The sequence below is a fragment of the Streptopelia decaocto genome (assembly GCF_964273445.1).
Source record: "Streptopelia decaocto genome assembly, chromosome: 6".
Taxonomy (NCBI): domain Eukaryota; kingdom Metazoa; phylum Chordata; class Aves; order Columbiformes; family Columbidae; genus Streptopelia; species Streptopelia decaocto.
This window is the reverse complement of record NC_138660.1, coordinates 32,127,849-32,153,567: the sequence shown is the minus strand read 5'-3', so window position 1 is coordinate 32,153,567 and position 25,719 is coordinate 32,127,849. Positions and strand designations below refer to the sequence as shown.

Here is a 25,719-nt window from a genome sequence, read left to right as displayed (position 1 = left end):
GGACAGCCCTGGGAGGGGTGACCCTCACATTCTGTGATTCCCACACTGGGCCCGGGGCTCGGTCGGTGTTTCCAGAAGGTGCCGCAGCACCGGCGGGCAGGGGCGGAGAGCGCTGGGTGAGGGGTAGGGCGAGTCGTGCCGAGACCTTCCCGCAGGCCCCCGGGGAGCTCCTGGTGGGTGTCCGGAGCCCCCGGGCCGTGCGGGTCTCTCCGCTCCCCTCAGCGGAGCCTCCGGCCGCCGCTTCCCGCCGCCAGGGGGCGCGCGCGCCCGCCCGTGCCCGCCCCGCGCGAGGCGGCCTGGGAGCGTCCCGCCCCGCCCTCGCGCGCGGCACGCGGCCCCCGCTGCGGCAGCGGCTGCGCGGGGCGGCAGGGCCGGAGCGGCGCCTCGTTCCTCCCGTCCGTCCCGTCCCCTCAGCTCCCGGCCCGGGGCCGCCGCCGCCGCCTCCTCCCCGGCCCCACCTGCGGCCGCGCTGGGCGGCGGCTCTGGCGGGGCCCGCTCGCTGCCCGCCTGCACCATGGCGGCGGAGCGCGGGGGCTGCTCCCTCGAGGCGGTGCCGCTGCCGGCCGAGGTGCGGGAGAGCCTGGCGGAGCTGGAGCTGGAGCTGTCGGAGGGTGAGCGCGGCGGGGGCTGCGGGGGGGCCGGCGCGGTGGGTGCAGCCGCGGCAGGAAGCCCGCGGGTCGCTTCCGCCGGCCGCCCGGGGGGGGCCTGGGCCCGCTGAGGGGCCGGGAGCCGCGGTGCCGCCGGGGCTGCTCTCCCGCCGCCAGCCCTGGGAGGCGGCGCGTATGGCCGGGTTCGGGGCGCCCCTCTCTCTCCCCGGGAGCCCTGTCGCCGTGGGGTCACCCGGCGGCGATGAACCGCGAGGGGAGGCGGCCCCGGTGCCGGGTGGCAGAGGTGGGGACGCCCGTTCTGAGGCGTTTTGAGGTGGCCACGGGGTGTTTGTCCCTTCGGTCTGAACTGGGACTGAAACGGTCAGTTAGTGTGCAGCTGGGTACTCTTAAAATGCCAGTTTGAGGTTGTTTCTTTAATATTTATTCCTAATTATAGCGAAAATTTGAAGCCTCTTCCTTTGGATCTGTATAATTCCCAGTGTTTTTATGCTTTCCTGTATATCAGGTTTCCAGGCAGGAATATGGTGACATTCCCTCCACTTGTGTGGTTACCTTGCTCAGAGGTGGCAGGGACGCAGGGCCAGGCTGAGGCTCAGTGCCACAACAACTTAAACCCCAAAAGGTTCGGTGCCTTTCCTCACACCTCCAGGCTTGTGCTTGGTGGTAGCGGTATATATATCTCAGTATATAAAATATCTCACTATAAGTAAGATGTGCACTTACTGCGTGTGTGCATAGGAATAAACCCTCACACTATTACTTATTTGATTTGTCAGGAAAGCAGCCTTCTTCTCATTACATAAATATTTAGCAAAGAAAATATAAACTTTTTAATGAATTATTCTTTTTCCACCTCTAGTATTTTCCCGTGTTTTATGCTGGCCTGGAGGAATCTGCCTCTTAAAGCCGGGTTCCCTGTGGTATTCTTATCTTATTCTGTGACCCCTGTGGAAATTATACATTTTTTTCGGTAGGATGTTATTTCGGTTTTGTTTTTTGTTTCTTATATCAACTCCCTGGCATGTTCCCACCCTGCACAGGCGGAGGAGACAGGCAGCGTTTTCTGGGAGCAGTTAGTTGTGTTTTCCATAGCTGTGTTTTCAAGCTGCACCTTGGAACAGAAGAGCTAAAAAGCTGTTAATGCCACGGTGCTGGGGTGGGAGCATTCAGTCTGCTCCTCAGGTGTTATAGCTTTCAGAACAGTACGTTCAGGTGGGCAAAACCAGAGTTATTTCACCTTTGTGTGCTGCCTGATGTATGTCATGGTTTCGGAAATGATTCACGGATCTGCTGTCCTCACCTCCAGTGTGGAACCCTTGGTGCAGAGGCAGGGGAAAAATATAGGGTTAGTAACTTTGTTGTCCAAGTTTAACCTGTCGCTGCATGTCTGCCAGAGCGGTAGGAAGCAGAACCTGGCAGGTACGGCTGCTTGTGCAAGAGGTTCCTGCGACCCGTGAGCTGCAGCAGCTGGTACCCGCGTGCTCTGCCGGGATATCTTCTGTGTGGGTCCTGACTGCGCGTTTGTTTAACCACTGGGATCTTTTAGTATGGGTCTGCATTGTGTTAAATCTGTGAGGCGCCTGGAGTGATTGCGAGCTGTCGTAGTGCAGTGTGTCTAATACTGACATTTGTATTGCCGTGTAGCTGCTGGATTGAGTGACTGGATAAAGTGGGAACGTTGGCTCAAACTTCTTGGCCACTCTGAAGTCTTAGTTTATGATCTTGGGCACAATCTTTGATCTAAGGTGTGATTCCTTCTCTGCCCTGCCTAAATGACTTGAAAGTGTTTGCAGGCAGGAATTCTTCAACATCTGGTAATATATTATGTGCTCTTGTTGGTGATCAATTGAAGTTTGTATATGCTGTATATGTATATCCCTTCCATCATTAATATTCAGAACCTGCTTGCTCGGGGAGGAAGAAATAGTGATCTAGAATTAGATATTTGCATTTTAATCTGTGTACAGTGGATATAAACTTTCTATAGTACTCCTTCTAGAAGAAGTAAATTGAGACCTGTAGAGATTGTCAGTTATTTCGCTCTTTTATTTGAGCAGAATCCAGCCCATAGCGGAAAGCCACTGCTGACAACTACTTCTTCAAGTGTTCAGCAACCTTTTTAGTGGATGTACAGTGTTCTTCTGCACTTTGTATGGATGTTGTAGCTGACCTCTGCCCTAGCAAAGGCTTTTTTTATATGTGTGTGAAAACAAGTGGACTGCAGGGAGATTTAATGGAGGATTTCTTATGCTGAACACGCTATAAGTTGGAGAAGGTCGTACTTGGGAGGATGTTAGAATAATCTGAGAGGAAGCGTGAAGGGAGGGAAAGAAACTTAAGAGCAAGTTCCTTTCCACTTTGTACCTTGTTAATTGAAATGTTATGTATGTTATAGGAATAACATATGTTCTCCCTGATTACATTACTTTCACCTATAAATTGGGAAGATGATCAAAAACTTCCTTTGGTTTTGCCCCAGGTTGTCATAGTGAAAGATGGGAAGAGTGTTTGCATTTAGATGTAGAGAAAAATGAGGACAGTCAGATTACGTTGCTACTTTATGAAGACAACTCAAAATCCCCAATAAAGTGTTAGTTAGAAGAGTTTTGGATAGGAAGGAACTCCAACTCTTGCTGCAGTTCTGGTCATGTGCATTGTGATGGATCCTTCTGCTTTTACAAGATCCTAATCTCTGGATTGACAATTGTTTGTATTCTTCATGTGCTAGAAGAATACTAGTTTGGGGTAAAAAAAACTCTAGAACAATCATGCTGATGTTACTTTGTCAACACTGTAATTTATTTCTTGTGGAAAAAAATCAATATTTTAGGGAAACAAAGAAATCTGCCACAACCTTTCTGGGAGATAAAGGCAGTTTTGAGATGGCGATTGGCAGCTAAGCTGAATTGTAGCTCCTTGATCTGTTGACTAACCTTTCTTACCGTAAGACTAAGATGCAGCAACTTTCTGATGTAATGGAAAGATGTGAAGTTCCCTAATCGGCCTGTCAGAATCTTCTGTAAATGCATGAAAGGGATGCTGTGCAAGTCAAGTACTTCAGTTTTTTATTAGTCGCTATAAAATATTTTTTCTTCTGTGCTCTGAAAGAGAACAAAGGTTGCAAGCCCCACTTTCTAAAAAAAATCCAATCTGCAGTGGAGACTTTGTAGGAAACGCATCACTTTGCCTGTTGCTGCTTTAGGATAGTGTATCATGTATCTGTGTATTTTCGTGTGTCTAATTGTATTTGTACGCTGCTTTGCATTAAGGTATGATAATTTTGAAAACTGGGTCTCATGTAGATGTGCATATTACTTGTATAATACATCCATTCATGAAAACCGTATTTTATTTGAAAGCTATGCCTCGAAACAACTTTTGACTGTTCTCTTGTGCAAAAGGCTCCTCATTTTTATCCTCCTTTTCAGAGCTTTCCCAGTTTTTCTGCTACAGTTTTTTCTGTGGCACATACCTATAATTTGCTGTCTTATGCAATGAGACGTATGTTTTGGGTAAGAGAGGAGAGTTTGAGAGGTCATTACACCCTTTCTCTGGCAGAAATAAATCCTGATGCTTAAAGGCCTCTTTCTAAAGAGCACTAGGCACTGCACTTCCATCATGTGAGCAGCTTCACTTTTACTCTCCTAAACCTGGGGCTTGTGGAATTGGGTCGTTTTTTGCTGCTTTCAGGTCACCTGTGCAGGAAGATGCCTCGCTTGTTTCTTTCTAATCCAAGGGCAATAGAAGTAATCAAAGATAGAACTGTACTATATGTCTGTGTAGCAACAGGGACAATCCCACTGGTGTTACCTTGTGTGGCTTTGTCATCTGGAGGTGGTGGTGGTGGTAGGTCGGGATCTTACGAGAACATACGACTACGCTTATTTCTTTTATTGGAAATTTGTTCTACTTTTTGCTGTGTGGTTCTGGTGAGACTGGGTGATTTGGATGTATAACATATGATTTGCATTCGGTAAATGTTATGTAAAAGCTGAGGGGAAAAAAATGTGGTTTTACAGACTTTCTGGTGGCTGTTTGACCAGTGAGTGAATGTTACGCTTTTCTTTTTTTGTCTGAACTTCTGACCAGCTTGAAGTGTTAAACATATGGATGTGTTTTTTCTTCTGTTTCCTAGGAATTTATAAGTCAGTCTTATTGTGGAACTGAGCTGAAACTTTGAACAGAGATTACCTGCTGTAAAGAGGCTGAAGATGTTTTTTTCTAGTTCCGATCTATTCTGTTACCCCACTGACTGCCAGGTGGGAAATCGTGCTCTTGATGGCTTCTACCAAGCAGGCTACTGAATCAGTCCTGAAACAGAAATGTGTTGGCATTTACTGTCTTAATTATAACTTGTTTTTGTGTTTATTTGGGGTATTGTGTTTTGAATCTCTTAACGTATCGCTCCAAAGTTTATTCAGAGCCTAGTTAAGTGTTAGTGGAAAGTGTGGTAGTTCGGGTGGAACATTCAATGTGCAGGTTGCTCTGGTTCCCAATGAGATGTTGATGTCTGGCTGGACAGAAAGTTCACTAATGTAATTTTCATTCCAGTTATTTCCTGTTTAAGAAGGAATTGGTGCATGTGACAAGGGAGCTTTGTCTATTAGTTTGGGGTGTGGGGGTTTTTTGGTTGTTGGTTGGTTGGTTTGGTTTTTTTTGGCGTGTTTTGAGGGACTGCAGGTAATATGATGCATCCAGTTGAGTGGAGGAAGGTGTCAGCTAAGAAGGATTTCTTGAGGAAAAATTAAAGGTATTTAATGTCTGACATTTTTTAGCTGCCACAAATATTCCATCAATACTCCAGCAAATACTTTCTGTAATAACTACTAGCCAGTAGTAGCCCATACTAGCAGTTTGGTTGGGTTTTTAAAAAACTAAAATGGTAACAGAATGCTTTTTTGGGACAGAACACCTTTATTATAAAAACCAAAGGTAGCAGTCAGAGCTGAAAAGTTCAACTTAATTGCTTTTGTTATACTAGCAGTATCGATGTGGCATTAAACTACTATATGTGAAATCAGGAAAGGAAAAGACACACAGACTTCAACCTTTTTTTGTTATGATGAAGCATGGTATTTGGGTGCTAATTTTTTTTCTGGTCTTAAACTGGTAGCTGTCTGTTATGGAAGTCTTCAAAAAGTATGTCTGCAAATTGCAGTTGTTTACTACTTCTGCAGTCATTTTAATACTTGGAAATAAATATGATCTGAGGCTGTCAGTGGGAAGAACTGTTGGAACTGGGGAGACAAATGCTCTGTAAGGGGCTGGTAGTCTGTGAAACTTGACCTGCAGCATCTTTGTTGCTTAATTTCTGGGCCTCTCCAACAGAAACTGCTAATTGTGTGATAGTACGTGGCGCTGCCAAATGCCCGTGGGGACTGAGTAAGTCTACAAAGCTTGTTCTCACATGTTACACCCAGCGCAGGTCTTGGGAAGCGACTGGCTGGTGTCCTCCAGGCTGGCTCGTATCCTTAGGTCCAGCTTGTGACTGGAGTAGTCACGCGATGTTCGAGGGGAGGCAGGTTTCTGATTTATTTCTTTATTATAAACTGGTCTTGTGGCAAGGAGCGGTTGCCATTGTAAGCTTCATAGTTACCGTGCGTGAGGGATCCTTTAATTCTGGTCCTGTTAGGTATCTGAAGAAGAGCTTTGAGGTCTCATTGTTGGTGACTATCAATTGATGGGACAAGACCAGCTCTTTGTGCCAGCCCTGTCTGCAAGTCAGGTACTATTGGAGTCTTTATGAATACTCACTGCTTTAATGCTATATTGCTTATAAGCCAACTCAAATGTGCATTTTATCTGTACAAGCACACTTGAATCCTTTTATCAAAGTGTGCCTATAGTTTGGTATAGCTGTGGGAGATTGATTGTAAAGCTACAGAAGGATGTAGCTAACATTACCTTCCTGAAATAATAGGAGAATCTAATTATAATGGCTTGACCTTGTCCTGTGTTATATTGTTGGGTCTCTAAGCATCTTTTCAGCTTGTGTCATGCTTAGTTTTATGTTGTTTAATGCATGTATTATGGGTTTATTATTAGGACGATATTCAGTAATTAATGAAAATGGAGGCTTTTCATAGCCTGTGACAGTTGGAGGATTCTATTTGCTGTTATTTGAAATGGACAGTGGATGTGTTTATGGAATTCCAGGTACAGCCATCTTTGAGGACATCTTCTAGGAGATAAAAGCAGCTGCCTTCATGGTGGTAAACCTTTGCTCCAAAGCCCTATTTTTGTTTGTGTCCAAGCAAATTTCATGCCTGCTGTGAAAAGCTGGTGAAGCTTTGGGGCTTCACAGGCGGAAGGTGTTGCTGCTGGATGGAGCTGCTGTCCCAGCCTGTTTCACTGGTGGCATCAACTGGGACAAAGTCACCCGCAGCTGTGGACGGGCTGGCTGGGAAGGGGCTGCCCAGCGGGTGGTCATTGCTCTGGCTCAGCCCATTGCTCCCACTGCTCAGATAGTCCAGGTCCTGAAAGAACAGGTGCTGTGTAACTTCAGCTTTCAAGAAGCTGTCTTCTTTTCTAACAGCAGCAGCTGAAAACTAGATTACTTTTAAAGCTCCCCTATTTTCTGAGTAAAACTTTCTGATTATGATAGGAAACACAAATTAACTTGTCTAATAAGGTGATGTTGGGAGTGAAGATTTTTGTTTTCTTGCTGGTTATGACAACCTTAATGATACCATTGCTATTAAACTGTAAAGCGAAAATAACATCCTTACTTGGTATGGTAGAGAATGGTGTGTTTTGTTTTGTTTTTTTTTCCAAAAGTCGGTTCAGAATCTTCCTGTTCTGCTTCCGAAGAGGACTGAAGTTCATTTGAAGGCCACATGTCTGTTGAGATAAAGACAGTCCAGCTAGGTGACTTGGCAGACATCTGGTCTGTGCATTGCTTCCATCCATCGTGCTCCTTTGGGGCACAGCGCATTTTGAAGGCTGATCAGGCATTGACTCTTACCCTAACCGTGGACTGGTTTGCTGGTAGAGCAGGAGAAGAAAGGGGAGGTGGAGGAGAGAGATACACCAGGAAAGCTTCAGTTGAGCCAGGCTACTGGTGCCGAGATGGCAGCAGCTGTTTTTCCTGTACATTTTTGTCTCCAGCCACAGGAGGTTGTGAAGCTTGTGCTGGTCTGCGAAGCTGCGGTTGGGTCTGTTGCTGACAGTGGCTGTTGAGGTTGAGCCGTCCTGTCTAGAACATGCGGGAGATGTTTTTCTAAACTGAGTTAGATGTTGTAGTTGGGACCATTCCCAAAGTTTCAGTTATCCTGTCACATTAGTATAATTGTAATGGTGACAACTGAGACTCTTGTAGCTATGTTTCATAGATTACTACAGTGAAAAACAATTCTATACATTTTTACTACTGTCTTTTTTTTACACACACACCCCTTTAATTTTTTTCAAATTCCTCAAAAATGGGACAGACTGTCACTTCTCATTCACCAGTGGGAGGGCACTGTAGTAGAGTTTATTATCCAAACCTTCCTATGTCCTCAGTAGAATTAATTCATAAACTAGTGATTTAAGAGAAATGGTGGTTAACACAGATGGTGTGAAGAGTTCAAAGTCCTGTGTACCTTTTTATATTCTGACCAAAAACCAAACTGACCCATTTTCTTTTTCTTACCATGTCTGATGTGCTGGATCATCAGACTAGAATTTTTTTTTTTGTTCTCCTCTCTATTTTGGAAGGTAATGAGAAGCTGGTTTAGGAGCGCTTTCTGGGTGGGCCGTGAAGATTAGTAGCAACTGTGCTGGAAAGATCTGTCCTGGTGGTGGAATAATATGATTGTCCGTGGTTTTCATCTGTAATGCATCTTCCCTTTCGCTCTGATTCCCACTCCCCCATCATATTCTTTTTTTCATCAGTGTCATTCTGCCCCTCTTTTTTAATTTTTCCTACCTACTGGAACATGGGAGGATGAGCAAGGTGTCTTGTCTTAGCTCAGAGCATCCTTATATTTTTTATCTTTAGCTGCTTCTGATGAAAACAGTCCTGTGAGCAAAGAGAACCTGTAGAAGATGTGAGGACATCCAGTCTTACTTTGACATCTGTGGCTTCAACTTAGGAGTGATGGGGATGCACTTAAGGGCCTACAAAAAATGGACTAAATCTACTGTGGTTTTATCTTTATCACTTTAAGGAAATAGAAAATGCACAGCCAGGAGAACTGGGAGTGCTAGGTCATCAACTTTATTTCCAATCAAAGCAGAATTTCAGACTCGACCAGTTAGGTGGTTGGGGCTTTTTTTTCCTCTTTTGGATTTCTGCTGTAGTTAACCAGTGTTTAAATTATTATCTTCCCAGTGTTTGAGTAGAAGAATGTAAAATACTCTCTGTCTCTACCAGAACCAATTGTGCATTGAGTGGTCAACCATCATTTTTGGAGGCTGAGGTTGAAGACTTAATTGGCAGCTTGGAGATACCTTAATGCATTGCTGGTCTGAATGACATTAATAGAGGTAACTGTAAAATGCTGGGGTTTATCTAGCGAAGAGGTAGATAACGTTTGTCAGAAACTCCTTTAGGATTTGTTCATAAATCCACACGTTTATGAAGTAAATAGACCTGTAAAAAATTAATGTTGAACCCTGTCCTCCCCCCAAACCTTAATCAAACTCTGTCAGTCTCAAGAACATAAAGCAATTATTTCTCCCTATCTGCTAGTTAAAATGCTTTCTGTAAGAAGCTGTTAGTAAAGGTTTATAGGAAGAAACTATTCTTCTGAAATGTGATTTTATTGACAAAGGGCATTTTTCGTACCAAAGAACAGTGTAACACAGATTCAAGATGCCAGCTTGATGACATTCCATAGCGCTGAGTTACAGATCTATCACGCAGTTCTGTTACTGGAAGAATGATCTTTTTACTATACCTGTGTGCAAATACAGAGGCAAAACATTTTAATCCCTCTGATTGTAATTTGGTTATAAAGAACCTGTATATTTACCTTGGAATAAGTATCAAAGTATTTGACACCTTCTTGGCACAAGGTTTGTAGCTCTCAAGGAAGCATGAACTTGTTGTATTCTCCTCATATTCTGGAAGTGATGATTGCAGACCCAAATCTGAAGATCTACAGTCAGATATAAGTGTAAGGTGTTCCTGTGCTAAGGCTGAAGAAAGCAGTTCTGCAACGCAGAGTTCAGGGGACCAAGCTGAAATGCACAGCTGAATCATTAAAGCCTCCAAATCATCTCATCTTCTTGCTGTTTTATTACTACTGTTGTTCTTCCTTGCTGTTGTTTCCCCAGCAATGCTCAACAGGACACAAAGATCCGTCATCTTTGTTGAAACTACTTCCCTGAAGCCGTGTTGAAAAATGCACCGTTGTTTGGCTTACCTCTTCACAAGCGTGTTTAATTCAGTTCTTTTTAATAGCCTGTTTTCTTTTAACTTCCTTGGGTTTTTGTTTCGTTTTCCCGCGTCAAAGCTTGTGTCTTGTAGTTGATGTCTATGATAAGCTTACTGGCAAGACAGTGACGAAAGAAGCAGCTCTCAATCTTCCCTCTCATATTGTTACCTATTAAAGGTCAAGATGTTTCTGTTTCATTATCACTGAGTATGTGCCTTTAGGAATTTGGATAGACCTCTTATAGCTGGGGAATTTAGTTGGGCGTCCTCCCTTCACTAGCAGAACTTGTTGTTCAGTGTTCCTTCTGGACACTAGCGAGAAAGCTCTGACAAAATTCTCCTTATTCTAATATTTGCTACTTATGGGCACTGCAAATATACTAATAGCCCCCTCTGTCCCCAGGCTCTGGGCAGAGTGCTCTTTCACCAGCTGAACTAAAGAATCAACTGTTGCCCAAAAGGAGAATTTCTGTCCTCAGGTTTTGATGTCGAGCTACATCTGCTGTCTGCCTGATGCTGTGGTACAGTGTCAGCAAGTTAACATGAGAGAAAGTGAACATATATGTAGATTTAAAGCAATTTAATGAGCTGAATTGGCTTAGTGTTATAGCCAGATGGGCTCGGAGCTGGTTGGAAGGATCGGGTTGAGGGGAGAAGGAGGTGCCAGTACTTGAGCTTAGCTGCAATATGAATCCATACCCAAAATAACATTTTTCAGCACCTGCCTGTATCTGTACTGCTGTTCTTCAGAGCTGCCCAGGATCCAGCGTGGAATGAAACAGTGTCCTTTGTGGCTGTAGCAGTGTCTTCTCCTTCTAGAACCTGAAATATAAAAATTCCCATAAATCATTGTGCAGGATCAATGTTACTGTCCCGCAGATCTGCGATTAATCAGATAGAAGGAAAAATACAAGCCACTCAATGTTTTATCAGATAGGGTTTGAGAAAGGTATTTGTGTACGGAGAACTGAAAACCTGTGATAGTAGGTGCCTTGAATATTACTGCAGGGCCTTCGGCTCTGTTGTGCCACAAATTGGTTTCTGCAGGGCAGTCTGGGAACTGCAGCTTTTTTGGAGGTGAGGAAAACTGGGGGTTTGGGTTTTGTTTTTTTCCTGTTGCAACAAGGCACAGAGGTGGGAGGATGCCCACGATGAAAAGGGTGTGTTTGCTATGAGGATGGCAGGTGATGAGCAGCGCCGCACCACGTGCTGGTCACTGTCCCAGTGCCAACCTGGAGCTTTGTGGTTGTGATCCCAAGGTAACAACTACAGGATGATTTCCAGCTGATTGCATCACACTCTGTCCTGTGATGACCGGAGGGTTTTCACCTTTGGTCTTTGATCTGACCTCTTTTTTCTGGCAGAAACAGTCTGCATGCTGTAGTATAGTAGGGAGAAGAAGCTGACAGATAAAAAGCGATACTTGTATGTTTTGTTATCTTCAAGATTGTTTTGCTTCCTGGTATGAAGACTGAATTCTGTAAAAGTCCCACAATATGAGATCTCCACCTTATTTTGTAAGGAATGAGAAATATTAAGAAAATACAGGAATTTGTCATTGCAGAGAAAATACATCAGACATATCGTGTCATTAACACACACTGGGAGGCAAGGTTAGGAAAAGACATTTGGGATTGCTGGGGAAAAAATGTTTGTTTACAATGACATGCTGTGTAACAAAATAGTTAAGTTTCTCATTACAAATATTTGTGTGTAATTTGTATTTGGTGGGAATTACTTCCATTTGCAAAGAGTGTTCTTCTTTCCAGAGACAGGAGCTCAGTAAACATTTTTCCTTTTTTTTCCCCACAAACAGCATTTGAAGCAAATATTTACGTTTGGGCATCTGTTTCTAGTTTTTTTCTTTTTTTTGTCTAAGTTTTCATTTACTAAGTAACATGGAGAAACTTAAACTATGCAAACGGGCTCCTTGAAGTTGTAGCACGTGTTGTGGGAATTACAATGGCTGTACTTGGGATTCTTGCTCTTTGTCTTGTTTCTAGTGCCCTTGGGTCATACATGTGCATAGTACAATTCATGACCTTGAAGCTTCTTAGCAGCCAAGCTCATGAACCCGGAGTTGTTCCTTAAGCAGGAGATCTTTTTTCTTTCCTTGCTGTCGTGCAAGGACGTTGTTGCTCAATGAGCTTGCATGTGGAGAGCTCCCACTCTGGAGTTTCTCCCAGTTTGACTCCACGTAGTCTCAGTTGACTTTTAGGCCACACTTATTTACCCAGCAGACACTTGTAAGGTTAAGCCTAGTTGGGCTATGGTGGGTTTGTGTGTCGTATTTTTGCTCGTTGTGAGTTTGTCTTCCTTGAGCAGCTCAGTAAACTGAGAAACAATCTATTTGGTGGTGGTCGAATCCAAAATGATAGTTGGACGTGTCAGTTTTGTGCCTTTGTCCCTGTTCTCCCTTTCCAGCTGCACCCTGTTGGTGAGATTTGGGGTTACTTTTCTTGAATAATGCAGCAAACTGGTCTGTTATAAAGCATTGCTATAATAATCAACCGATGTGATTGTGTGACAGATGAAGGAATGTGTTAAGGAAATGAGTATTTTTAGAGAGGAAACGCTCCTCTGATCAACTTAAGGTGATTAGAGCAGATTATATCTGTATTTCTAGACTTTTCAAGCTGGTGATGCCAGGGTTAGAGGTATCAGCAACTCTTGTCTAGATGAGTGCAAGGTCATGGTTTTCTTCAGATTTGGGTTTTAGCAGATATCGACACTGCTCGGATTTAGTTAGTTTTTATTTCCATAGGACATCAATTTATAAATTTATCACACTGACCACTAAGCTGTAGCAGATGAGAATCTTCCCTTATTAGTGAAAGGTGTTTTTCAGATATCCTTCAGAATGTTTAGGTTCTGTTAATTGGAAGAAAAACTCCTTGGGTGCTGGAAATACCTGTAACGGATCTATTTGCAGGAGGCAGGGGCTACTCCAGACACTGTAGAACGAAGATCTACGAAATGTAGCACTGTGGTTATTGCCATTTTCTTTTTAAGTTAAAGTAAATATATATACGTATTATTTTCTTTTTTACCTCTTGGTTGATAAAAGAAACTTGTGGCACAGCACAGGCTAAACTAAAGAAACCTTGCAGAGTTTTCCAGCAGGAAGAGAAAAGGAACCAGAACCGCAAGGAATAACTCATATTCCTATCAAAAATGTGCCTCTCAGATATGTTTGGCTGATGGGGCACAGATCTTACCAGGTCCTGAACGATACAAAGGGAGCTTCACTTGTTCTCCTTTTCCAGGATAGGTGACAAAAAAAACCCCCACCAACTTATGGACTAGTTTTATGAATTCTTCGAAAATGGAACAATAAACCATGATCTGACAGAGATATCAGCATGATTCCCAGTTCCTGAGAGTTTCTGTCCATCTTAAGCTGTGAATGTCTGTTTGTAGGTGTCCCTTATATTCTGTATTCACTTGTAGCTATGGCTTGATATTATAATTTGATGCTACTGATAAGATTATAAATAATATTTTAAATAATATAAAGGCTGTGTGTAAATCCTGGTATATATTACTTTTGCTTCTGCAAGTTGGATGGGTCTTAAACTTCAAGTTAAGTCTGTGTGTTGTAAAATCATAGTCGGGTAGTTGTGATGATGAAGGTGGCTTACTGGCTGGAAGAAGAGCTGGATGCCTGGTGCAAGCCAGTAAATGGTGGATAGTAGTAAGAAATAAAGGAAGTCTTGTGTTTTTCAAATGGGAACTATATAAATGAAGTTTCACAAATTCAGTGGCTGAGTAGGTACTTACACAATGGCTGTACTGGGGATCCTTCCCTCCTGGCAGGACCAGTGTCTGGCTTGTGTCCAGAGGAGAAAAAAATAACTTAAAAATCATTGTAAATACACAAAACTTGTGCATAGCTAAAATGTGACAACTTGTTCCTGTGGTTGTTATGTGTCTTCTGTGCCCTACAGCATTTCATTGCATCTTCCACTTGGCCAGCTCTTCCATCAGGGTTGATTTTATTGTTTATCTGGGTTGTTTCCTTTTATGCTTTGGCCATTTTGGTCACTGTTGTACTACAAACAGGTAGATTATTTTTTTTCTTGACTATGGGAAGAGCTTGTTCTTGGTTTTATCCAACTCTGTCCAGAGTCTTAGCGCTAGTGATAACCCAGGAGTTCTTTCCTTGCTGTCCCCCAGTGTTGGGCTTTTTTTTCATTATTGGCTATTGTTCACTGAGACCAGAACTAGTGATTGTGATAAAATAAAAGTGACGTTGGCTGATTCATAACAAGCTGTAGCCTTACTGCGTTAAAACAAGTGATGTCTTGACAATACAAGATAAAGAGAAATTATGAATCGGTCTGAGATAATTCCCTGTGGTGACTGAAGGGTACTGTTGAGTGGATTGATGACTCATGCGGTATTTGGATTGCCAAAATTGCATTCATCACATGAAATAGGTTTTCAGTGCCCTTTTATGAGGGAAATTCTGAATTTCAAAACTTGAGAACTTATTTTGCAGTCATTTTCACTGGATATTGTATTTGGTAGAATGACTGCAGTGAAATTGTGAACTGATGGTGTATAAAGACCATTGTGTAGCTTTGTACCCAGAGGACAGTGGCTCTTCAATGGAAAATAATGTTGTTGTCCATAATTGGTAGAAATGTATTTGGCAAAATGTGGTTCAGATTATTTTAAATAACAGCTATTTCTGTGAGCACAACACTTCTACTTGTGACCAGGATGAAAAACAAACCCAACCAAATGAAACCTGATCATGTTGACATTCTACCTTCAGATGATAAATCAGGTGATAAAATAGTAACTTTTGCAGGTTTATGGATTTGTAGAGATTTTTAATAGCAGTGAGGTAACACGTGTCTGATGGAAGGAAAGTATTTGTTCTTTAACGGTAAATGCCAGTGGATTATTTTTTAAGAATAAGGAAACTTTATAGGAATTGTTGTTAGTCTGTTGAGGCTGATCTTCAGGTTTTGGACTGTTTTTTTTCTGTTTAAATTATTTATTTCGCTTCCAAGCATATCCAGGTATTTTAAAATTGTTTATTGGATTGCTGATTTGTGCAGTCTATACTTAATTGGCATGAGCATTTTAAAAAAAAATCTATTGGCATATTTACTAGAGAAAATGATTGAAGAAATTGATTTATTTTGAGAAAATTAGGAGGCACCAGTATTCTAGTTATTTCTTGAATTGAATCACAGAATAGAATCACAGAATGGTTTGGGTTGGAAGGACCTTCAAAGCTCATCTGGTCCCACCCCTGCCATGAGCAGGGACATCTTCACCAGCTCAGGTTGCTCAGAGCCCCGTCCAGCCTGGCCTGGGATGTCTCCAGGGGTGGTTCATCCACCACCTCTCTGGCCAACCTGGGACAGTGTTTTGCCACTCTCATTATAAAAAAAAAACAAACAAACAAACCACGATTATTTTCCAAATAGTAATCCTGTTTCCTTCAGTGCTTCAGCACTTGTTCAGTATAAATTCTTTTTGCCCAGTATCTGGCACTTGCTCTTTGTCTACGACTTTATCCTGCATGGAGGAAACCTGAACAGCGTGCTGTGCCTTCCAACTCAATGTGACATCAGCTTAAAACACATGACAAGTGAAGGAGGAATGTTATTTTCTTTTATTTTTCTTTCTTTTTATTTTCTCTTTGGTTTTTCAAAGAAGTTTGTGGCGTCAGGGCTTTCACGTGATGCTTCTTGGAGAATTTTATTAGAGGAGGTTCTGAGCAGCAGGTCCTTTAATAACTGAGGACTGCTGAAAGTGAGGCCTAGAAACAGAAATAAAATCTGTCACTTTTCAGAAGAATGTCACATTTATGTCTTTAACCTTTTTTTGGCGTTTCCAGTAGATTTTACTGGATCGGGATGCCATGTTAATAGCATTACTGATTTCCAGCTTCTGCAGGAAGAGACTGTGCTCATAGCTTTTGTAGTGAAATTTATTCAAATAAAATAACGACAGGACCTTAAGGAAATCTGCATGCAGATTATTGACTTTGAAATTACTTTTTAATTTTCTAGCTGCAGTGACTTGTAGAGTTTTTCTGGGAAGTTGCTGATGGCTGACACGAGTAATCAGAATTTCTTCAGTCTTCCTTCTTCTCAGAGAAAGGTTAAAATAATGTTGTTTTCTAGAATATCAAGGAGAGAGGAAACCATAGCAACTGTAGTTTTAAACACTTTAAATATACTTCATTATTTGGGAGCTAAAATTGCTTTCTACGTTAATGAGTAAATCAGTTTAGTTGTTGAAAGAACACGTGAGTATGTGATAGAAATATATGAGGCTTTGAAATTAATATCCACTTGTGTCAGTTTTTGAGTGTTTTAAACACACAGGTTAAGTTATGTATAATGAGAAAGTTGATAAGATAATTACGGACAACTACGATGCCTTTGTTCCTGAGAGAAGCTGAAATTGGAGCATCTCATTTCTGAAGCACAGGAGGATTTAGATACAAAACTGCAGACAATATAGGATTGCTGGGGTTCAAGACACGTAGTAAGAAATCGCACGCAAAAATCGGAAAAGCTTTGCAGTTTCCGGATATTGGAAAGTTTAAAACTGCAGGATTTTGGCTGAAGAATGGAGCTGTTAATAGTGGTATACCAAGACATTTTTCTAGGGAAAAGAGTTACATTTCCAAAAGTGAAACCTTGCACAAATATATATATGTACTAGTATAAAAATCACACTAAACAGATCTGTTAGGAGTGAAAATTCTAAATACTACCTAATCTACGAGAAAATTGTGTTGGGCTGCTTTCCAGATTTATTTAAATCTGTCGAACCAATGGATAATGGGGAAGTTGATGGTAGCTCGGGTTTTTACAGCCCTTTTACCAGACCTCTGGAGGGTCTGAATTTTCCAGGAATAAAAAGCAAATTGTTCTCATGAATTAATAAAAGTAATGGTAGATAAGTGGATAGTACGTCTGGTGGATTCTTTTTTTTCCCTCATATTAAGACCAGAGGGAGAAACCTGCTCAAGTTGGATGAATGGGCAAGACAAGTGGAACTTTGCATTTGTACAGGTCACGTCAGCAGCTTCTGCATATTAGATTAACAGGAATTTAATTGATTTAAAATTCCACAGCTGTTTATAAAAATGCAGTAAGGCCATTAAAGTGTCTTCTGATCATTAGTCAAAATGAAGGGGCTAATTATAGCTATTTGAAATACTTAACTCTGAGAGTTTCTGTATATTTTTTTGTGTTAGCAAAGTAGGGACTTCTTTATTCCAGTCTAAAATAATGTAGAGCCCTGAAGCATTTGTCTGTTGTGAACAGGAATGGCTTTGTCTCATGAATCTTTAACCCAATTATTCAAACAATGTAAACATTTTTTGGGGTGTCAATTTAAAAATGCTAATGCGTTTCATTTATTATCTTGGAAATCTTTAAAGTCTTGGTGGTAGTTGAAATAGTCCCTGTTGTAAGTAGATGATGTTGGATCATAACTGTGTATTATATAGTGACTGTATTGGGGAAAAATAACTACACATTTATAACTTTCAGGCAGAACAGTCCATTTTTGGCATTTATATGGATAAATGGCTATGTCCCAGTCCTTTCTGGGGGCAATAAAAAGCAAATCTTCATTATAGAGCTTTGTAGTGCCTTCCTGAAAATGTGGTATTCAGACGTCATTGGTTACTTAAGAAGTTTTAAAAATCACTTTGATAAGCACTTCTGCAAAACAGGTATGGTGGTGATTTTGTTGTTTTGTTTGTTTGTTTTTAATAGGTGAACTTTTGTTAAACACAACCTTGTAATAGGCTGGAACAAATGCATCTCTAACAGGATTTGGAAAGGTAATGTCAGCCATGTCTGAAGTTTGCCAAGGCTTTTGGGGGCAAGTGTCAAAATCTATTGCTTTGAACTTAGGACAGTCTCACTGCTAATGTGTTTCTCATTTGGAAACTTTTAGGATCCAATCTCAAGTTTAAGTGAAGAGATTGAGTAAAAAAACAACTCAGCAGTAGATAGCTTTATTCTGCATGTCTGGAAACTTTTAATACAGGTTATACAAAGTGAAACCAGATCCAAGTGTTATCTTTGAAGATACCAACTTCTGTGCCATCTCTTTTTAAATCCTTGTGTGGTCCTGCATCCAGTCCCAGGCGTTCAACAGAATGTTGCTGCTTCATGAGCTTCTGAACACCGATGGAAAGCGCTGCTGGGGGTCTTAGTGGGACTTTGGAAATAAATCCACACTCAGGCTAAATCTGAATTTAGGGTCAGATGGCTTTTCATACCAGAACAAATCTGAATGAGACCATTCTGAGTATAAACAAATACAGATTTTTCTATTTTAGGGTGAAAAAGTTTGAACATGTGCCAGCCTAGTAATTCCTTCACAAGTACCCCCCGTCTCTACCCCTAACCATGACCTTCCTGTTCACATGCTCTTACATTCTGAAGCCTGTTCTATCTTGGCAAAAGAATTAAAAAACAAACCACAAACCTATTCAATATTCTGTCCATTGAACAATGTCTCCTCAGCGCAATGGATGAGTCAGAGGTCTTGTCGAAAAATAAATGTGGTCATGTAGATTTTCTCAGTACTTGCACGCAAGGGACTACATTGGATTGAATGCACAAGCTTAAGTCTGATATTTTTGAACTCCTCTATTTGTTTTTGTAACTTTACTGTTTGTCTGAACTTGGATTTTGGGTTTGCATGTTAGTACCGGGTAACATTGCACATGGTGTTTTTGTTCTAGACTTCACTGTTATAGCATCAAATACATGAATTTTCTAAAGTTCATAGATGAGTACTGTTTTAAAGGAATTGCTTGCAATCTCTTTATTTTGAAAGATTAGTTGATCAGTAATCACTTAATACTATTTCCCCAGTGGCTGAGGACTGCAGGGCAGGGTGAAGCCGGTTATGGTGCTGCACCCCCCTCAGCCACCTACCTAATGAGCTGAAATACTTGTCACCACTTTTAAACATCCTTTCAACAACACTTGCATTAATAACAGCACCAAACGTGCACGCCAAATTTGACATCAGCTCCAGATAAAACTATGGTGTAGAGATGGGCGGGATGCAGAGGAAGATGGAGAGAGCACACGTATGAGAGGAAAAGAAGGTAAACGCAATTATAGACACTATTTTTTATCAAGCAACTGAATACTTTTTAGATTCCAGTGGGAGAAGTAAAGCTAAATAGCTAAGTAGCTTGGTAAGGAGATTTAGAGGTGATGCCATCAAATATATATGGACATGGGATCAAAGAATGTAGGGCAGAATCCATAGAATGGGAAGAAGTGATGGATAATGAGCTGATGCACGTTGTCTGTGCAATCTCATGGTGTAGAACAGCGGTTCTCCAGTTTGAGGTCTTCTAGAGCACAAGACGAGCATGAGCCTGGCCAGAGCGTCTCTAAACTGGTAAGTTTAGGTGCTTTCAAGATGGGGAATTTTGAACCTGTTAGATGGAATCCCATGGGTTCCACTTCATATCTGTAGTGTGATGGCAGCGGCCATGTGTTTAAAATCATTTGCACAAGAGGATGAGATGATTGTCAGAGAGCAGGGGAGGAAGATGCAAGGAGCCCCATGTCCTGCAGGAGAACTTGGTCAGTTTTCTCAATGCACAACTACAGAAAGTTTGGGAACCACTGGCTGGAGCTCTTTAATAGATTGTGGCAGCTTTCTGAGGTAACATTGGGTTCATCTGCTGCTGCCTGCAAGCTGGGAAGGATGGACGGGACTCAAAAGAAATGGGAGAATAAGTCACGGAATTAGGCCTGGTAGCTGTGCATTGGCTGAGTATCTGAAGTCAGGGTGGGGTGTATTTGTAAAGATGCTTTTGTTGAAGTACAACTATTAACTTGCAGTTAAAACTTGGTGCAACTTAAAGGTCTGAATTAGGGAGAGCATGTAGGTGGATAAACCAACACAAAGAACCCATGTAAGGGCCCGTCTGTCAGTAATAAAAACTTACATACCCAATTATATTTAGGGACTGGGAGAAGGTCTTGTAAGCTTACAAGTGTATTCTTGTCTTCATGATCATATCCCTCATTTTGGTGTAGTTCTTATTAACCTCAAGTTGAATACAAGTTGATTTTGTTAATCTTTGAAATACCAAGGTGTAAAAGCAGGTCCCCAGTCATAACTCCAGCACTCAAATATGCTGGATTTTTGTGAGTTGGTAACTGTTGAATAGCAAATGCAAGAGTACAGCAGAATAACATTTTTAGTATATGAAATTAACTTCAAGTTAGGTTGTTTTGTTTGTTTGTTTTTCTACTTTTCTAGATTAGTTGTTTAGCTGCCGTTCACACTCCAAACGAGTGAAGGCTGAGTCTGATCTGTTAATTTGGGCAGATATATAAAATGTGTGGATAGTCAGAGAAAATTATTTGCTCTAATAGATTACCTGCCAAGTCAATAACTTCTTCCTCGTAGAAGCAACATTTTGAAAGTTTACACTGAGAAAAATTTTCAAGGTGATATTGCTGATGTGTTTTTTTGTGACAGTCACTCATATATATATGTATATATCTCAAGATTTTAGTGGAGTGTAGGAGTAACAGACAGGGAAGAAGAAACTGTTACATGGGCTTAAATAAATCAGTGAACAGCCATAACCATGGCATTTTATTGTGGGTTTTTTCCCCCCCAGGTTTGATTTCCTGGCTAATTGAGTTGCTAGTCCATTCCTTACTCTTCCTATGTCATTTTTTTGTGTGTGTGATTTAATGCACTTATCTGCAGCTTTTAAAAGGGGATTAGATCTGCTGAACATGTCTCTCTAATAAAGGGATAGCTTGAATCAAAGAAAAAACGCAGAACAGTTCACTTGAATCAGACTTTGCACACTGTGTGAGTAGCAGAGTAGTGTGAATAGCCAAGTCATTGCTCAGGTTGACGAGGTGAATTACCTGAAGTCTCCGTGTTCTTTGCCTTGTCATTCCAAATACTGATTTGTAAAATAAACATAATAAAACTTTCAATTTTTCTAATGCAAAGGCTGGGCTGTACATTTTGTCAAGTAACAACGTTAGTGGAGTTGTTAAAATAAAAATCAGTTATGTGCTGGAATAAAAACCAGGTGAAATTGGTTCATACTACATTTATAAAATGACCAGGGAAGCGTGAGGTTTCTCTCAGTCCTATGTAGGGAAGTAGGTCTTAGCTCACTGACTAAGTTGGAATTTAGCAGCTAAGCCCGTGGCAGTGCTTCAGAATATTTTGGGCTAAAATGATGGCTATAAAACAAGGCTGGACCAGTTTATTCCCTTGTGCTGGCACTCCTGGGCACCTCTGGGTGAACATAGATTTTGAAATTATTTCAGAAATTTAAAAAATGGACTTCTGAAAGGCCAAAACAAATGGCGTGCATAGTTCAGGAAGTTTTTTGGCTGCTGATTTGTATTTGCTATACAATACAAGATTTATTCTAAGCCTTATTCCTCAGTTTTTGAATATTCAGTTTTCCATGCAAAGGAATGTCACAGAGAGTGCGATCAATTTGACAACCAATATATTTTGGTAATGTTAAATGTGTTTAATAGATTCAGCAGTGTTTTTTCTCATACCTAATTGATGGTGACACTCATCAGAAAGGAGATTTATTGCCATAGTGGTGCTCATAGATTCCCTAATACAACTTGCCTTGATCCTCTTTTACATCCTAGTTACATTGGTACTTTACTGCAAAAGAAGATTTTTCTGACGCGTTGCAGCCTTTGATTATGGGCATCACTGCATCTGAAATTCTGGAAACATGTTGGTTTATTTTGTACCTGGAGTCGTTTCACTTTTTTTTCCCCTAACATACGTTGTCCTTCTTTAGCAGCCGATGGTCTTGGTCCTTGGTAACATCCTTCTGTGCAGAAATCTGGCATGAGAGGGTGGGTTTAATTTTTTAGCTTTTCTGGATGCTTCTGTGAATAATTCATTTTTTCAGTGTAGCTTATTATTTTGTAGTTCAGCCAGGAACTCTGAATCATTTCATCTGTTTCTTCGTGATCACATCAGATGATTTATATGAATCCAATAAAAGGTCTCTTAGCGAGGTCTAATTTCACAGTAAAATTAGATTGTATTATGTTATTTTGTAGCTTTACCATGGATACTGACTTTTTTTTTTTGATATATACTACCTTTGGATTTTAAGAAGTCAAAGTGTCTGCATTCATAGTAAAACTTGGCACAATAGCCACCCCCACCCTGCCCCAGTTATTTCAAGATCAACTTGAAATCTCTCTTGTCCTTTCCTCTAAAAGCATGGGTTGGCAGTGCAGGTGAGGGTGTGCTAATAATCCATCAGGAAACTAATCAAACCCGAAACCTGGAAATCCATTGGAAAAGTTTTGTAGTTTACAAATTGAAATAATTTGAGTTATGTGCAGTCGAGAAATTGCCGGTTACGTGATTTGTCTTTGTATGTTTTGAATGTACTTTTGTGAATTTTGAATATTGTGCTGTGGTTTGTGTGTTTGGGGATTTTCTGGTGCGTTTCTTAAAGATCTTCATGGTCTGATTAATGAGTTGGATCCTCCTGTAGTCATGGATTTCTGAATAAGGCTGATTCCATCTTCAGTGTTATGCATCGTGCCTTAACAGCATCTTTGCTGTGATCTGTTGGGCTTTGTGGTTGCTATGAAAATATGAACATGAGCTTTTTGCAACTGATAAATATGAAATGCTCTGTTGCTTGTTAAACATCTGTAGCTGATGGGGTAACTTCTTGGGCATTGGTGGAGAGAACAACAACAAAAATTGGTATCACTCACATCACAAAAGCGCACTGCAGAAATAAAGCTTTGTGCAAGATGTAAAAGTTTAATAGTCTGAAATATCTTCATCTTGCTCATGAGTCACTGTGCCTTATGTAAGGAGCATGTGGAGGATGTGAAAGGAAAAAGAAATGGCTCCTTGGATCCAAAAGGGAGTTACAACAATTTAACAGCTTCAAACAGCATTAAATGTCACATATATCCTCTCTAATTTCTGCACGCACATTCTTCAAGGCAAGGGGTGACTTCTTGATACAAGGCCTTTATTACCAAGTTAAATATGAATTTTGTTTTGTGATGGGTTTCCCTAACAGAATTATACAAAGAAAATTCTATCTAGCCAATAATTTTCTTCTCTTCACAGCATTACTGGAGATGAATGTGTATTAAAGTTGTTGCAAAAAGTACTATAGAAAGTTTTTTTTCTTTATGCCCCCCCATTTCTATATCTGGTTGGTTTTAGATTTGCATCTTTAGGGCAGTTTTCAGGGAGTCCTTTGTGGTAAACACCAAATAGGGTTTGGGCTGAAATGGCTCGTGGATGTTGTGGCAGTAGAAATAGTGCAACTGAGTGGAGGGAAGCAAAGCATCTTCCCCCTCCCTCTCTACTACATCCTTTAGGTTGAAATGGCTTCCTTCAGACAATTATTTCTGGCCTAATGCATTATAATGGTTAATTACTACACGCCAGGCATAATTATTCTACTTTCATGTTGTATTCCTCATGCATCTGGGAAGTGCAAGCAAAAAGTCCCAATAATTTTGTCTCTGCAGTATACTGAGATTTTTGGTTATTTTGAACTACCATTTTCTTAGTAGTGTTTAAAAGGGGGACACATTGCATACATACAGCATCCTTTCAAAAGCTTTTCACTTCTGTGTTTTACCAAAATAATTTTCAGCTGTGTCGTAAAATATTGTTTAGCTCCCATTTTAAAAGATACTGCTCACTGATCTGTCCCACCACCCAGAGTCTTTTTTTTTCCCAACTTCTTTTGATGGCTTTTGTAGGCATCAGACAGTACATTCCCTATGTGCCAGATGATTTTCACCACTCCCGCCATGCATATTGCTTTCCTCAGCTTGTTAAAGGGGGGGTAACATTAGTGATTTACATAATAATGACAAATGAAAGCTGTGTCTGATTTGATAAATTTTGTTCATAACCCATTGGCGAAGATTCGAATCAACTTTACAGAACATATCAATAGAATGTTTCAAAACCAGTTTTCATACTTAAAAAAGCCTTATAATTTTGAAACTTATATCTGCCATGGAAATACAAACCATAATTTAACACGAGTTTAATGAAGGTGGTTCTTCATTTGTCATCCTGCTGCAATAGTGGGTAAGAGGATGTTACATTGGAAGGAAAGATCCTTCTTGTATAAATGGACTTGTATAAATGAACTTGTATAAAACAGGGCTGGTTTTTAAATAATAGGAGCAGGAGCCAGGGTCAGGCTGGTACACCTATAGATGTACGTATAGCTGGCGTCTGTCCATCTGTATCTGTGTTTTACAGAGAGCCCTCATGGGATAGAAGGGAGGTGGTAAGAGTTTGAGCTTTTCCTATCTCCCCGTGGACTGAGCTTAAGGGTTTACTGCAGAGTATAAGAACAATTCACTAATTGGGCTAACTGAGCCTGGAAACCTGCCAGGCTGCTTTTGTGATCCAATTATTTAACCTTCTTTTACCCTGTCAAATGTCGACTCCTGGCAGATGAAGCAAATAATGGCTTAAAGCCAGACGCTCAGTGTTTAAAAAGGAGCAGCTCTCTGGTCTTTCGACGAACATGCACAGTTCGCAAGTGTGGATTTGTGCGGAGCAGAATAACCTGGAATGCAGACTTTTCTCATCCTCGCTGTGCTTCATACTCCATTCACCTTGGCTTTTTTTAAGCTGTAAAATATGAGTGGTGACTTTGTCTAGCAACTGCTCTGAAACTTTGAGGTGGAAAGGAGGTATATAAATGTGTCAGAACAGAATTTTCTGATTCTAACACTTAGTATTGCTTTACCAATAGCAAAACTCCTGGTGGTTTGATTAGAGCAAATTTAGACCAAGATAAAGCACACTAGGCATTTAGTGGCATTGTAAAATAGATTGTCCCATTGCGTAATTGTGCAGAAAGTGGAAAACTTAGTCATCTGCTACTATCATATTTGTAAAATTACTTCCCTTTCTGTCATTAAGATACATGCAATTAGCTAGTCCATATTCCTGTGGTTTCTAGAACTTGATGTTTTGGTGATTTTGTTGCGTATGCAAAGGCTGAAAGAAACTGTGTACCTTTAAGTAGTTGTGTTTCTCTACATCACTACTTTTACAAGTCTTGTACTTTGATAACGTAAATTGTGTCAAAGGCAAGAAAGTCCTGCTGGAAATTAGGATTTGCCAACAGTTTTCAGTGAAGTTGTGCAAAATTTTTGATGCTGGTTAAAAGTCATCTTGATGCTCTCAGGCTGTTTAAAATGGGTCTTTGAAATAGAATATCTTCTAGGTTAGTCAAACGCATCACCATATGGAATGATCTGATGTCACCTATTTCCATTTCTACCTGATTCATTTAATATGAAATATTGTAATCAAGATATTTTCACACTTCGCTTAGCTCATCATATGCAAACTCGATTAAGGCGTCAATCGATGGCCCTTCAGAAAACGGCTGTGATTGAGGTTAAAGGACTGCTGTTTGAATATTTTGCAGATTTACAGATGCAAGGAAGTTTTCTTTTCTGGATATTAAAGATAAAGCTTCACCTGCTTCTCGTGTGGCTACAGTTTTCCGTGCTTTTCAAAGACAATGTGAGCTTAAGCTTGGCTGTGGCTGACACACTGTGCTATAGAATGAGTCTTGCAATGAAGGTGTGTTGTGTAAAGGGGAAAAAAGTACAGGACTTCTCTCTAGAAATTGCATGCCAGAGTGGACTTCATGTTACATGACAAGTTAAAAGTGCTTCTTTATACCTGTTATTG

At 40.9% G+C, this 25,719-nt stretch overlaps 1 protein-coding gene across 4 annotated transcripts in view; it reads left to right on the top strand.

Moving 5' to 3' along the window:
- Positions 1-342: 342 nt before the first annotated feature.
- DIP2A (disco interacting protein 2 homolog A) overlaps positions 343-25,719 on the top strand; it is a 106,667-nt gene continuing 81,290 nt past the window's right edge. For all 4 annotated transcript variants that reach the window (XR_014184403.1, XR_014184404.1, XM_082056273.1 and 1 more), the window contains exon 1: positions 343-611. Coding sequence is in view for 2 of the 4 variants with exons in the window: in XM_082056273.1 (XP_081912399.1) it covers positions 515-611 (97 nt within the window). In the remaining 2 variants the exon portion in view is untranslated. The remainder of the gene's footprint in view (positions 612-25,719) is intronic.